Here is a 15,058-nt window from a genome sequence, read left to right on the forward strand (position 1 = left end):
TTAAGGGTTTTTATTTTTATTTTTTTTTTTTTGTTTGCTTTTTTACAAGACACGGTTTGTTTCTCTGTAGTTTTTGTGCCTGTCCTGGAACTCGGTAGACCAGGCTGGCCTCAAACTCACAGAGAACCTCCACTGCCTGATTACTGAGGTTTTAAGTATGTGCCACTGCATGCAGCTCTTTAAATGTGGGTTTGGGGCATACTTATTCAGGGAGTTCTTTATTCAGTGAGTCATATACCGCCACCCAGATCCATAAAGTATGGACCATGTGGTTAAGTTGTCTTAATTTCTTTATCCCAGCAGAGCCTTCTAAATCCCAGACCCGCAAACCTAAGTGTGGCAAAGGAACTCACTGTTCTCGAAATGCATACATGTTGGTTTATAGACTGCAAACCCAGGAAAAAAACCACACAATGGTTCAAGTCCCAGGTAATCACTTTTCCTGAATTGCTTCTGGAAATGCTATAGAAGTCTACTCCCAGGTTTATTAATGACCACCACCAGCTTACACAAATTGTGACAGATCTGTTGAGTATGGTAAATGTTAATGAACGTAAGTGCTGGTCACAAATGAACAATTATTATTGTGCTTTTGGAGTGACTAGGACTATTCTGTTACCCCAACTCCAAAAAGAGGCAGAAGCAATTTTCAGTAATGTTAAATAAAAGGTAACCTAGATTGGTTTTATTTCAACTTGTAGAGCCAAAGCAGCTGGTTTACCTGGCATGTCCCATGTACTGTAGTATAGAGCCATTTCATGCTTCTGGGCAGTCTGGGTGGGGATGACCTGGTTTCATTACACCTTCAGTTTCCCTGTAGAAGTTTCCATTCATTCATCTCCAGATGATAGTGTGCACATCAGTGTAGTCTCTGTCTTTGGAAAAGAGAATAAGGTTGGTTTTTGTGTTTCTCTTTTGGATAGCCTTTCTTCAAGAGCTGGTAGATCGGGACAATTCCAAGTTTGAGGAGTGGTGTGTTGAAATGGCCGAGATGCGCAGGCAGAGTGTGGACAAAGGCAGAGCGAAACACGAGGAGGTGAAGGAGCTGTACCAAAGGTTGCCTGCTGGAGCTGGTCTGTGAGATATTCCAGGACAACACTATTGCCATTGAATGCCTGGGGGTTTTGCTTTGTGGTGCTTTAATCTTTAAATGTTGCAAAAATGTTTATGAAAAACCCATTTTCTCCTCCTAGAGGCCAGCTTAAACATTCTAAAATCACTATGTAAACTGGCAGTAACTAGACAGAGATATAATGTTCTTTGTCACTTCCTTTTCAAAGTCTGAGGCTGCTACTGAACGATAAACTGCACATTCATGATCTGTAAAGACTTTCAGAAACTGTGAGCTGGTGAGACCACTCAGGGGAAAAGGTGCTTGCTCCACGCCTGACAACCTGAGATTGATTCCCAGGACACACATGATGGGAGAGAACTGACTTCTGTTGGCTCTTCTCTGACCTTTGCATGCTTGCCTGCCACCTGCCTCCCCATGTACACACATATTGTAATAAACATTTTTTTGAAGGCTATTTGACTGCTAGGTGTGGTGGTGCATGCCATTAATTCCAGCACCCGGGGAGGCGGAGGTTATCGCATGCCTGTGAGGTGTTTCTGTGAGATATAGGCCAGCCTGGTCTGCATAGCAGGTTTCAGGCTAGCCACAGCTTCATAGTGAAAACTTGTCTCAAAAAAACAATTTTTTCCTTCTGTGAGATATGAAATGTTTCTAAAGCCAGACCTGATTGGATCACTGTGACCTTTCTTCTGTTTTAAATCCTTTGTTCCCTAAGAATGTTAACTGACATTTGTGTACACTTTTTTTAAAAGATGTATTTATTTATTATGTATACAGTATTCTGCCTGCATGTGTCCCTGCAGCCCAGAAGAGGGCACCAGCCTCATTACAGATGGTTGTGAGCCACCATGTGGTTACTGGGAATCAAACTCAAGACCTCTGGAAGAGCAGTCAGTGCTCTTAACCTCTGAGCCATCTCTCCAGCCCATGCGTACACTTTTTAATATAAAATGTTGTAGGAAATCCTTGATAGCTCCCCTCTGACTTAGATGAACACAACCTGTTCATCCTATGTATTCTTGTTTATTCAAATTTACCTTGTGCCTTCTCTGGTTGTCAATTGTCAAAATCCTGCAGCCTCACTCTCCTGCATATGGTAGAGAGCAGTGTGTCCGAAGTTAAAATAAGTATTCGAGCATAAAATTATATGGATGGATGGTTTTGCTTTTTTTGTGTTCATTTCCCATTACTGGTATAATTAATATCAAAGATGACTAGGCCCATATGAAAAGTCTTTAGGTGTTCTCTTCCTGACTGCGGTTACAGTTCAAGGACAGAGCATGTGCTTGTATAGATATGTCCTCATTTCTACACCAGCACCCAATGGAGGAAAAAAGTCATCCCAAACTGCTGCTTTTTTAAATTCTGTTCCTTCTTTGTGACTTGGTACTTGAACTGTGTTTAAGCGCTAGAATTATCCAAAAAAGCCACTGACTTTTACTTAATAGGAAATGAACTCAGGAGTCAGATCACTCATTTCGTGGGCATTGACCCTAGAGATCTGTTCTCCAAACTCTTGCACTGTGCAGAAAGGAAAAGGACTCCTTCCTGCCCTAAAGACAGAATGGCATGAAGCAGCTGAGGGTGAAGGTCTGAGGGAAGAGCACATGCTCTGGAGAGGCCCTGGATCATGAATCACTCACTCTTATGGTGCCATGATGTCTTTTATACTTTGACCACTCAGGAGCCTTCTTAATGGAAACTCTTAAACAATTGTAAGCATTCTTTTGAAAGGCCTCCTCCCTCAAAATCCAAGTCTCATGAAAAACAACATCCCTCTGGCCACTGTTATTTAAACCTGAATGTTCTTAAAATCTAGATAAATGGTTATATTTTTCATGCTATTATTATTCAGGACATTTGTTGTACTCAAATCCATTGGGTTTTTTGTGTTTGTTGAAAAAAAAAAAACCCTCATTTTAAACTCATGATATTTGGCATTTTCAAGATGGCCTTACTCAGTAGCCCAGGGTGACCTCAAATTCATGTCAGTCCTTCCTCAGCCTTCTTGGTGCTGGGATTACAGGAGCATCACCACTGTATCTAGGCCACATGATTATTTCATAGTCCTAGCCATTGAAAGAGCTATCACAGCTATGGCTTTTTCTCCCAGGACCCCAGCACACTACAGTGAGTGCTGGAAATGGAAATGGGTTAGTGTTCTCTCTCTCTCTCTCTCTCTCTCTCTCTCTCTCTCTCTCTCTCTCTCTCTCTCTCCCCCTCCCCCTCCCCCCTCTCCCTCTCCCTCTCTCTCTAAGTTACTGTTAAGAACTGTAAAGTCAGAAGTGGTTCCCCCACCCCATCTTGGAATCTTGCATTAATTAAAACAGCAAACTTCGTTGGGAAATTTTCCATGGGATTCAAGTAGAGGATTGGCCAGGTTAACTTTGAATTCCAGTACATACTCAGTGTTTCTTTTTAGTTATTCTACGACTATCCCCTTAGAGTCTCTTGAGACAGGTCTCTAGCTCAAGCTGATCTGGAGATCACCATGTGGCCTCTACTGACAGGCTCAGACATGGGTGATCCTCCCACTTCAGTCTCCTGAGTACCAGGATCACAGATGAGAGCCACCTCGCCCAGCATCAAGAGCCAGATTCATTTAGTTTATTTTTTCAGCAACAGAAGGTGTTGCCCTCTGTTCACCTCCCTGGATGCTGGAAGAACAGAATACTTGGAGAAATAGTCCTTAAATGAGAACTTGTATCAACCCCCACTCCCCTTGAAAAACTTAAAATTACTCAAAACTTTAGTCTCTGACTTTGTATGGGGAAGTAGTAGCTGCTTGGACTTTTCCTCAGATTGGTCACCCCCTTTTTTTGATCCAACATAAACCTGATAAACGGCACAGAACTAGGGGGGCATTTTGAATATAATTGGCTATGGTATGATTTGGGGGCATGGGGTGATAATAGTACTGGGGATTGAACAATGGCAGTGTACATTCAAGCAATCTCTCTACTAAGGGAAGTGTATGTTACTGTTTTGCTTTTTCATTTATTTGTTGGTGGTGCTGGAGATTTGGCCCAGGGCTCCACTTAATGTTAGGCAGATAGTCTACCATTGAACTACAATTCCCTGGCCCTTGCCATGCTGATATCTTGTAGGATGCCACGACCATTTTTCCTGTTCTGTGTCTTTCGGTCTCCTCTTTGGATGTACAATTAACTTTTCTATATCTCTTTTCTTCCAAAAAGCTCAAAATGCTTCACATATCTTATCTTTTACACTCAGCAACATCTCTGTGAGGTAGGTAGAAGGCAGGTATTATTACCTTCATTTTGCAAATTAACTATCTGAAGCATAGAGAGCTTAGGTGACTTGCTCACGTTGAGTTTCTCAAGGCAGAACTGCCCAGTGCTGCCCTGTGCCCTCCAGTCTCAGTGCAGAAGGGGAGCTGTCACCTCCAATTTTTGTTTTCTGTCACAACATTGAGCTGCTTTACATTAAAATCAAGAAGTGGGAGTTAGCTTTCTGGATGTGTGACTCTGGGGCGTCGGAAACGGTTCAAGTGAGCTTTGCACTAAAGTGTCTGCCCTCAGATCTGCCAGAAGTAGCACACGATACGAATTCAACCTCTGTATGTTTTCTCCTATGTTTTATGCTGGGACTCACTGGAGATCTTTGTAAGTAATCAAAGCTGTCCCTTTATTTTTAATTTTGCCTTTTGGGGAACTCTGGGACTCCCTCTCCCCAAATTATAATTCATTTTGAAATGTCTAGTGATCTTAATTTTTGAGCTTCAAAACTATTAATAATTCATTTCTAGTGTACTCTGTCCTAGAACTTATTTCCAATACATTATTTTCTTGAATAGATCATAGCACAGACTGGGGGAATCATAAATCCTTTTTCTGAACACCAGCCCATCTTGGAGTCAGGAAAGTTAAGTGTTGAAATGAGCTTGTGAAGTGTGGCTTTAGCTGATAAGGTTAACTGGTAACTTAAGAGGTTGCTTTTCATTTTAATTTTCAGATATATAGCACATACTTGTGCAGGGTAAGGGACAAGGAGATTTCCACACAGCACCCAGGTGTCCTCATGGAAGCTCGGCTGTGTTCTCAAGCAGGGCACTTCTCTCTGGACTCCTCTTGTAGAATGTGGCTAATAATACCCGCCGATCCCATAGGGCTCTGTGCAGATGTGTTTCCATGCACAGCTGGAGCTCACAGGAGTGCTAGCTAACTGAAGTTCCTAGTCATCACACATCAGATACCTCTCAGTGATTCTTCTGATCCTGATGACTTTTGGACAAAGTTTGCACTGGCTTTGGAGGACAATGATTTGTTCTATCATGTAGTCCAAAAACTGTAAAAATACATAGTTTCTTCCCATTCCTTTTTTTTCAGAGCCCTATGAGTTTGTCTCTCTTGAATGGCTGCAAAAGTGGTTAGATGAATCGACACCCACCAAACCTATTGATAATCATGCTTGCCTATGTTCACACGACAAGCTTCATCCAGACAAAATATCAATTATGAAGAGAATATCAGAATATGCAGCTGACGTTTTCTACAGTCGATATGGAGGAGGTCCACGACTAACTGGTAAGTCAGGGCCTCATCTCTGCTTGCATGAGGAAAGCATGGAGTTTGCACTCTGCTTTTGAGATCAGGACAGGACGTCAACATGCAGTAAGTAAACTATATTCCTGCACCTTGACAATTAGAGCAGAATTGAAGCCAGGCCACTAATGGAGCGTAGACAAAACAGGTTCCCTTTAAAGAGAAGCACCCACAGTGCTTTGCCAGCTCACACAAGTGTCTTAAAGCTTTGAGTCTGTGTTTCGTTCATTCCAGTTTTGTGTAGGTTTGGGATATTGCTTCTAAATCTGTTTAGTTCTCCCTGGAATGTGCAGAGATATGTAGCCACAAGTAGCTAGCCAATCTGTTTAGTTCTGGCTGCTTCTTTTTAAGCAATTTTCTACTTACTTATATTAAACCTTTTATTAAGTGTGTCTGGGTATTGTGCTGGCATGTATGTCTGCACTACATGCCCTACCGTTGTCTTTTTAATGAGCAACTGGCAAAACAGATCCCCTTTTCATCTCCAGTGGGGCCAAGGGAATTGCATGACCTCCAGTTCCCCTTTCCTGAAGTTAAGTGCTATTTTGGTTATACACAGCATTTAATTATGCTCTAGGCCTTTCTGGGTACACAGGATTTTGTGTTCTAAAGTACTCATCATTCAGAATTAATAAACTGTGCAATGAGAAGCTATTTCTTTTTCTTTCTTTCTTTCTTTCTTTCTTTCTTTCTTTCTTTCTTTCTTTCTTTCTTTCTTTCTTTCTTTCTTTCTTTCTTTCTTTTTTTTCTTCAAAGATTTATTTATTATGTATACCGCGTGTATGACTGCAGGCCAGAAGAGGGCACCAGATCTCATTACAGAGGGTTGTGAGCCACCATGTGGTTGCTGGGAATTGAATTCAGGACCTCTGGAAGAACAGTCAGTGCTCTTAACCTCTTAGCCATCTCTCCAGCGCCCAGGAAGCTATTTTAATTTTTTTTTTTGGGTGTGTGTTTGTGTGTGTGGGATGGGATTAGCAGGGTTCCAGTCAGGATTTTTCTGTGTATCCATGGCTGTCCTGGGACCCACTTTGTAGACTAGACTGACTCTGAAGAAGCCAGAATTTCACCTGCCTCTGCCTCTACCTCCCAAGGTAGAGATTTATGCCACTACTGCATGACTAAATCTTCTTATGAGTATTTAGCTGCATGTGTGTCTGTGTGTACCGTGTGTGTCTGGTGCCAAGGAGGGCAGAAGAGGGCATCAAAAACCCTGGAACTGGAGTTATGAATGTTATGAATGTGAGCCACCATGTGGGTGCTGGAAATTGAACTAGGGTCTCTGCAAGAACAAGTGCTCTTAACCACTGAGCCATCTCTCCAGTCCCCACAAGCTCTTTCAAAGAATCACATTTTAAGACCGGTGCAAAGGCGTTGACCTGAATGATTCCCTGTGATGGAAGAGAACCAACTCCATGTAGTCCTCAGATGTGCACGGTGGCACATGCCTGTGCAAATGTATTATATACCCACAGTAGCAATAAGTGAAATTTAAACAGAAAATAATAACATGGCATGTGATTTCTAGGACCTCTATGCTCTTGTTATGTCCTCTATTGCTCTCATCTCTTTAGTGTTCTGTGCTTCGAAGGTCCTGTCCACATGAAGACCATCACTTGTACAGTGTCAGATATGTATGTGGACCCTCCCTCTAGTCAGATTCCCTCAAGGAACTTCACAAGCAATGTAGTGATACACAGTACTTTATGCTGTTGTTTACTATAGTCTTCATTATAGAGGAAACAATGTATGGGTGTCTGGATCAGCAAAATCCGGATATATATAAAAGACTGTATTGTAAAAATTTGTGTTTTTGCCAGGTGCGGTAACACACACCTTTAATCCTAGCACTCCAGAGGCAGGCAGAGCTCTGAGTTTGAGACCAGCCTTGTCTACAAAATGAGTTCGAGCCTAGCCAGGGCTGTTGTTAAATTCTTGTGTATTTTGTTCAATACTGGAAACATTCTCATAGAAAGTCTGCTTATTTTTGATGTCTTTTTTGCCTTTAGTGAAAGCCCTGTGTAAGGACTGTGTTGTAGAACGCTGTCGTGTACTGCGCCTGAAGAGCCAACTGAATGAAGACTACAAAACCGTCAACAATTTGCTGAAAGTAACAATGAAGGGGTATGTTACACAGCCCGCTGTTCACGAGAGCCTCTAACATTGCCAGGCAGTGGTCAGGCGGCTGCGGACTCATCCCGAGTTGGCTATTGGAAGGTGGATAGCAGAGTAGTTCGCAAGTAAAACTTATACTGCGAACACGGCTCACATTGTATTCCTAGCACGTTAGAGGCTATCCTGGGCTGCATTCTTTTCTGTGTGTATATGTGTCTGTTCATTGTTTGTGGACTTGTGTGCACGTGAAGGAAACGTGTAGACGTGCAAGCACAACTTTCAGGTAGTGTTTCTGAGGGATAACTCAGATGCCTGCCATGCTTGGCCGCAAATGTTTTCACTGCCGAGTACAGGACTGTGGCTGGGGAGATGGCCTTGTGGAGAATGGGCTTGCCTTGATAATGTGAAGATGAGTTCAGATCCTTAATACTCACATACGGAGTTATGATCGTCCCAAGAGGCAGAGACAAGCTGGACCCTTTGAGCTCTGGGTAAAGAGACCCTTCCTCAGAAAATAAAGAGGAAGACCCCTGACTTTGTACCTCTAAACACACATGTGCACATGTACCTCCTGTGCACCCTTAAACATTCCAAAACACACTATATACACATTTCTTAGTGTAATTTAAAAACTTTTATTTGTGTGTAGGTGTTTTGTCTGCATGTAGATCTTGTGTGTGCCTGTTGCCCACAGAGGCTACAAACAGACATTGGAACCCTGGGGAATAGAGTACAGTTGTGAGTCACCATATGGGTGCTCGCCATCAAACTCAGGCCCTCTGAGAATACAGCCAGTGATCTTAACCACTGAGCCATCTTTCCAGCCCTTAAACTAGAATTTTGTTTTGTTTGAGACAGGGTTTCTCTGTATAACTCTGGCTGTCCTGGAATTCTCTGTAGACCAGGCTGGCCTCAAACTGCCTCTGCCTCCAAGTGTTAGAATTAAAGGCATGTGCCACCATTGCCCAGCTAAATTAGAATTTTTTTTTTTAAGTTTTTTTTTTTTTTAAGATTTATTTATTTATTATGCATACATGTATGTCTGCAGGCCAGAAGAGGGCACTAGATCTCATTACAGATGGTTGTGAGCCACCATGTGGTTGCTGGGAATTGAACTCAGGACCTCTGGAAGAGAAGTCAGTGTTCTTAACCTCTGAGCCATTTCTCCAGCCCTAGAATTTTTTTTTTTAAAAACACAACTAAATTTTGTAGTGCATACTCTACAAGGATGAGGGATGTTGAAAAGGGATGTTGGATGTTGAGAAGGGATGTTGGATGTTGAGAGGGATGCAGGGTGTTGGAAGTCTGTGGAGTGGAACCCCACTCCACAGAGCACCTCAACCAAGAGTCATTAAGTGATGGCACTTGCTGTGCTCAGGTCCTTTGTTCCTATTAGTATTTCCCCAGCAGACCTAAGCCTGCTCTCGCCTTGGGCCCATTCTTCAAGGCCTGCTCTGTGGCCTGAGTATATATGTGTATGAGATCAGTACCGGTGTATATACATACCCAAGTGTCTCTGTGCCAACTTGAAGGTTCAGCTCTGTGTGCTGAGAGCATTAATCACATAGAAGAAGGTTGGATGTGATTGGAGTGGATTTGATGGACTCGAGAAAGAGCCAGATTTAAAATGGCAACCAAGTTTTAGACACCTGCAGTTCAGCAGTGAGGCCTGAAAGTGGTCCGATCAGGAGTTGGATTAGAAACAGCTGTGTGCACAGTAGTTGGTTAGAGTGTTTATGTCATTTTAGTTGTGAGCTCCAGGGGAAAGACAGAAAAGGAGGGAACACTGGGAATCAGCTGCTAGGGTTTACCATTCTCTCTTTCCGCAGCAATGATGGATTCTGGGTGGGAAAGTCGTCTTTACGCAGCTGGCGCCAGCTGGCTCTTGAACAACTAGATGAGCAAGATGGTGAGGCGGAGCAAAGCAACGGGAAGATGAACGGGAGCCCCTTCAATAAAGGTGAGGGGGGCGCCCACTTGCAGAGTTAGAGCCTTTTCAGTTTGTGTGTTGGGGGTGGGGTGGGGGGGCTTTGCTCTCTGTCCACAGGGTGCCTCCCACCACCTCAGCAGCTGCTGTCTGTGCACTGCAGATTTGTGTGCCTAGCCTTTTCTTGAACATGGGGATTCATGTGTGCTTGCAGACTTCCAACGAGTCTCCATGGCAAAGCAGCACTGTGGTCCCCACCATTTTGGGGTGCCTGATGAGGAGCCTGTGGCAGAGGACCAGTCCTCTGCCTGCTCATGATCTCTGTGGGAACCACTAGGTCCCAGCTCTTCAACTTTCATTTTCAGTTAAATTGCCTTAATAAAAATTTATGCCCATGTATGTTAAGACATTTAAGAAGTCTCAAGGTCTCAGAAACAGCTAAGGGCAAATAATAGATGTTCAAGCTTTTGAGATTCCCGGGGGCGTCTCCTTTATAGCAATGAGCTCTGGGCTCAGGTGCCACCTAGCTAGTCACGTGCAGGGTTCATGTCAGTTCTGCTCCAGCCTCAAAGGAGGATAATGGGCTCCAGAAACCTGCAGGCTGCTGAGCTTTACGATGGCAGCCATTGACCATGTGACCTCTGCACTGCCTCAAGGAGGGCAGGATTTGGACAGCTTATTGCTAGTCCATTCTTTTTAAGCCCTGCTTTCAGACAGGAAATCACGTTAGTGTACACTTACCAGAAAACAGATACCAAAGGAAATTAGAGCATTTAGAATGTCGGAAGACCTGTGATTCTGTCTGTTACTAATTTGAGGTTAGTTGGGCTCAGTAGTGCGGTGTAGTTAGTGATGGTGAATAGTTATTTTCACATACCTACACCCGGTGTTGTTATTTTACACTACTGGACCTGGAACCCAGGCCTCACACGAGCTAGGCGAGTCCCTCTGCACCACCCTACAGTTCTATTGATTTTATTCCCAGACACTGACATTTGCATACTTGCATTGTTGTTGTTGTTGTTGTTTTGAGACAGTGTTTCTCTGTGTAGCCCTGGCTGTCCTGGAACTCACTGAAATCCGCCTGCCTCTTCCTCTCAAGATTAAAGACGTGCACCACCACTGCCTGGCTTTATTTCAAATTTTTAAACTTTGTTGAAATCATGTATTTTTTAATTTTTTTACAGGTAAGGTCTTATGTAGCCCAAGCTGCTGTCAACTGTAAAGTTGAGCATGACCTTTAACTTCTGATGAAGTTAATCCCCAGGGCTGGGATTACAGGGCTGCCCTGCCACATCTGCTGATGTGTGGTATCCATCCCCCCCCCCTTTTTTTTTTTAGTCAGACTGTCACACTCACTATATACCACCGGCTGGCATGGGACTTCCTGCCTCACTCTACTGCTGTAGTTACAGATAGGCACTGTGCCTGGCTATGCATTACAGCTTATATATATATTTCTTAAACTTACCATGGGATTTCCAAGTGATGCTCCTTTTAGAGAGGTGCTCCAGCCCTGTCTTGAATGGGTGGAGGGACAAAGCTCACCCACACTGAGCATGCTGTCTACTGCTTAGCTGTATTTCCATTCTCTTGGGCTGTGTATTTTCAAGTTTTAGATTTTCTTTTCTTTTTCTTGATAGTTTGACTGTAGCCCTGTTTGACCTGGAACTTACTATACACCAGGCTGGTCTCTAACTGACAAAGATTGCCTCTGACTTCCAAGTGCATGACTGTAGGTGCCCCACCATGATCTGCAGTTTTTCTTTTGTTTCAAATAATCTGTTGGTCTGGAGAGATGGTTCAGTAGTTAGAACAGTGGCTTCTCTTCCAGAGGATCTGGGTTCAAGTCCTAGCACCCACACAGTAGCTTACAACTGTCTGTCACCTCCAGTCCTAGGGCATCTGATGCCCTCTTCTGACTTCCTTGGCAGCAAGCCTGCATGTGGGCATTCAGATATGTAGGCAAACACCCACCCATGTACATAAAATTTAATTCGGAAAGATTGTTCTCTGTGACTCAAGGGCGGAGCATTGATTTCAGTTGTGTGCTCCCATCATTTGAAAACCCTTGCTGTCACATGACTTAGCACACACCATTTTCTTTCTTTTTTCTTTTTTCTTTTGGTTTTTCAAGACAGGGTTTCTCTGTGTAGCTTTGCGCTTTTCCTGGAACTCACTTGGTAGCCCAGGCTGGCCTAGAACTCAGAGATCTGCCTGCCTCTGCCTCCTGAGTGCTGGGATTAAAGGCGTGCGCCACCACTGCCCGGCTCTGTTCTGTTGTTTTGACTCGCTGGGAATCAAACTCAGAGCCTTGCACATGCTGAGTAAGTGGTCTACTATTGTATGACACTTACTGTTTAAGCATTTTAAATAACTTGTAACATCTCCACTTCAATGGGGAGCCACATATCCCAGGCTGACACTAGACTTAGAGCCCTCCTGCCTTCCCCTCCCAAGTAGTGAGATCATAGGTGTGCACCTCCACACTTGGCAATAAATGTTCTTTATGTAGACTGAGTGTGCTAAAAAGCCATTTTGAGAAACCAGTCTCCAAATGTTTATTTATCAAAGACTTATGTAGTGACAGTGTAGACAGGCAAGGACAGGGAGGTGTTGACAGTAAGAGACTTCCTAAACATCACATCCATACTTCTATTAAAGTTTCTGTCCAACCCCTAAGGTGGGAGATGAAAATGACACATGACATGTAGAAGGCACTTGACGAGAACTAATAGGATGTGTCAATTTCAGATGGTTTTGATTTTCCAGACAGAGTTTCTCTGTGTCGCTCTGGCCGACCTGGAAATCACTCTGCAGATGAGGCTGGACTTGAACTCAGATCTACCTGCCTTCTGGCTCCTAAGTGTGACTCTCTTTTCTTTTCTGTTATTTCTTTTACTTTTTTCTTTCTAAAGACAACTTCCTTCCCTTTTTAGCTGATCGGTGGTGGCGCACACCTGTGATCCCAGCACTCGGGAGGCAGAGTCAGGCGGATCTCCATGAGTTTGAGGCCAGCTTGGTCTACAGAGCTAGGTCCAGGACAGCGAGGGCTCCACAGAGACAAATTCCCACACAGGTCAAGCTGTCCCTAATCTTTTCACCTCCACTGTCCCCAGTGCTGGGATTACAGTGTAGGCTGTTGTTGTGTAGGTTTACTACACAACAACTCTTCAAAATCATTAACTGTCACTCAGGTTTTCCTCTTTCCCTTTTAAGGGAAAGGAAGCATAGTCCTTCTCTGCACAGCTGTAGAAGTCTCAGTTGGGTTGATTTTTCAGACTTATTTCAAGTTTCAAGTAGAACTCTACTGCTTTGAACTTCTAACTACAACAGCCAGAGCTGTAATTGTCTCTTTCTTTTGATTAGATGAATCAAAGGAAGAAAAGAAAGAAGAGGAGGAGGAATTAAATTTTAATGAAGACATCCTGTGTCCTCATGGTAAGCTGGAAGCTCACGTCTATTGTCCGTTTGGCATCAGCTCCTGTCATGTTTTGTTCTACCCTTTTCCTAAAGGTCTGTTTGGGTTTCATTATGTAGTCCAGGTTGGAATTTTTCTGCCTGTTTCCCAAGTGCTAGGATTATAGGTATATGCCGGCACACCTTCTGAAGATTCTTTTTATAGATATTTCAGAGCTCGTTCTAGCTTCCAGGACGCTATGCACTTTTATTAGGTAGCTTTGGCCCTCTGTTGTAGTGTTTTCAGGTGCTCAGTACTCTTGCGTTGGTGTGGTCCCAGTACATTCATTGGCAGAGCTTGTGCTCTGGAAGTTCTTTCCCTTACCTGGAAGTGCAGACCTGTGTTCGTTGTTGGGGGACTGTATGCAGGAAGAGGGCTCACCTGTGTTCAGCTCTTCACCCTCAGGGCCAAGGACTTGATCATGTCAACTCTGTGGCTTTGGTTTTATATGTGCAGTTAGAGGAGGACATTCATTGTCTATGAGACACAGGAAGCTAAGAACTAACTACCTCGGAGATTAATAGTGTTGTGTAATTTTCTGCTTATTTTTGAAAAAGACTCATTCTTTGTACTATAAGCTTACATTGAACTTAGAGAGTGTCTGTATCTGTCAGTGTTTACAGAGCTGAATTACATGTGCTTGTGGGGTACGGGGTGGGTTGGCTTTTTCTTTTGCTGGATGTGGTAGAGCATCCCTTTAATCTCAGCATTCAGCGTTCAGGAGGCAGAGGGAGATCTTCTCTATTAGATAGAGGCCATCCTGGTCCACATAACAAGTTCTAAGGCAACCAAGTCAGTGCCATAGGTTCAGTTCCTTCCTTCCCTCTCTCTCTGTCTCCTTCCCTTCCTCCCTTATTGAGAAAGCTCAATAGCTGTGGGTCGGGTTAAACTGAAGTTAATCCCCATGACTCAGCTATAGCAGGCTAGACTGGGTTTTAAATCCCGTCTCAGCCTCTGGGGGCCCCCACCAGATCTTTTGAGGCAGTTCTATAGCATAGTAAATCCTGTTGCGGTTTTATGTTATTTTATTTATTTATATTTTATGTATGAGTGCTCTTCATATATGCCTGAGGCCAGAAGAGGGCACCAGATCTCATTACAGATGGTTGTGAGCCACCATGTGGGTGCTAGGAATTGAACTCAGGTCCTCTGGAAGAACAGCCAATGCTCTTAACCACTGAGCCATCTCTCCAGCCCCCTTTATGTTATTTTTAACACGTGTCTGTGTTAAAGTGCTGGTGTCCACAGAGGCCAGAGCATTGGAGCTCTTGGAGATGGAGTCACAGGTGGTTAAGCTGCCTGATGTTCATGCTGGGAATCAAACTCCAGCCCTCTGCAAGAACAGTACATTCTTTTAACCGCTAAGTGCTCCTCCCTGGTTCTGGGTCCTTGTTCTTAGCTTTGTAAACTTTATTTATTATGAAGTGGGGCACGCTTCTGCATAAGTTAGAAGGCAGCTTCATAAAGTTGGCTCTTTCCTTCAGCCTTTACACGATTTCCAAGGTGGAACTCAGGTTGGCAGGCTTACATGTCACATGTCTGCTCATTGGTCTTTTCCTGTCCTTCTGGTTACTTCTGACTTTTTGCCAACTTACTATATTGTGTATATCCTGTGTAGTTGTTCCTGGATCTGCAGCAGGGACAGAGAGGAAGACCAGGGGCCAGGTTGGAGGAGGGTGAACTTTAGAAGAGGACTTGCCTGCTACCACCTCCAGACAGTGCTGTAGCAGAGGCTGACCTTGAGCCTTTGTCCTCCTCAGATGTTGTGAATCACCATGAGGGTGCTGGGAAGTGAACTCAGGACCTCTGGAAGAGTAGTCTCCTAACCTGTCTCCAGCCCAGCTTATTATACTTTTGTGTTTTGCTTTGTTTTGTTTTGTGTTTTGCTAGGGTTTCTCAGTGTAACCCTGGCTGTC

The 15,058-nt window shown here is 43.7% G+C and overlaps 1 protein-coding gene across 8 annotated transcripts in view; it reads left to right on the top strand.

Annotated features, from left to right (window-relative positions):
- The window catches only part of Usp48 (ubiquitin specific peptidase 48), a 67,087-nt gene that overhangs the window by 22,976 nt on the left and 29,053 nt on the right, over positions 1 to 15,058 (top strand). For 3 of the 8 annotated variants that reach the window (XM_015999280.3, XM_006980857.4, XM_042272122.2), the window contains exons 11-16: positions 301 to 429; positions 924 to 1,073; positions 5,425 to 5,622; positions 7,650 to 7,764; positions 9,585 to 9,715; positions 13,052 to 13,123. In XM_015999280.3, the coding sequence (XP_015854766.1) occupies positions 301 to 429; positions 924 to 1,073; positions 5,425 to 5,622; positions 7,650 to 7,764; positions 9,585 to 9,715; positions 13,052 to 13,123 (795 nt within the window). Of the gene's footprint in view, positions 1 to 300; positions 430 to 923; positions 4,325 to 5,424; positions 5,623 to 7,649; positions 7,765 to 9,584; positions 9,716 to 13,051; positions 13,124 to 15,058 lie in introns of all 8 variants that reach the window. The other 5 variants (XM_006980856.4, XM_006980859.4, XM_076565453.1 and 2 more) reach the window with 3 other exon arrangements.

This window comes from Peromyscus maniculatus, chromosome 2 (genome assembly GCF_049852395.1).
Source record: "Peromyscus maniculatus bairdii isolate BWxNUB_F1_BW_parent chromosome 2, HU_Pman_BW_mat_3.1, whole genome shotgun sequence".
Taxonomy (NCBI): domain Eukaryota; kingdom Metazoa; phylum Chordata; class Mammalia; order Rodentia; family Cricetidae; genus Peromyscus; species Peromyscus maniculatus.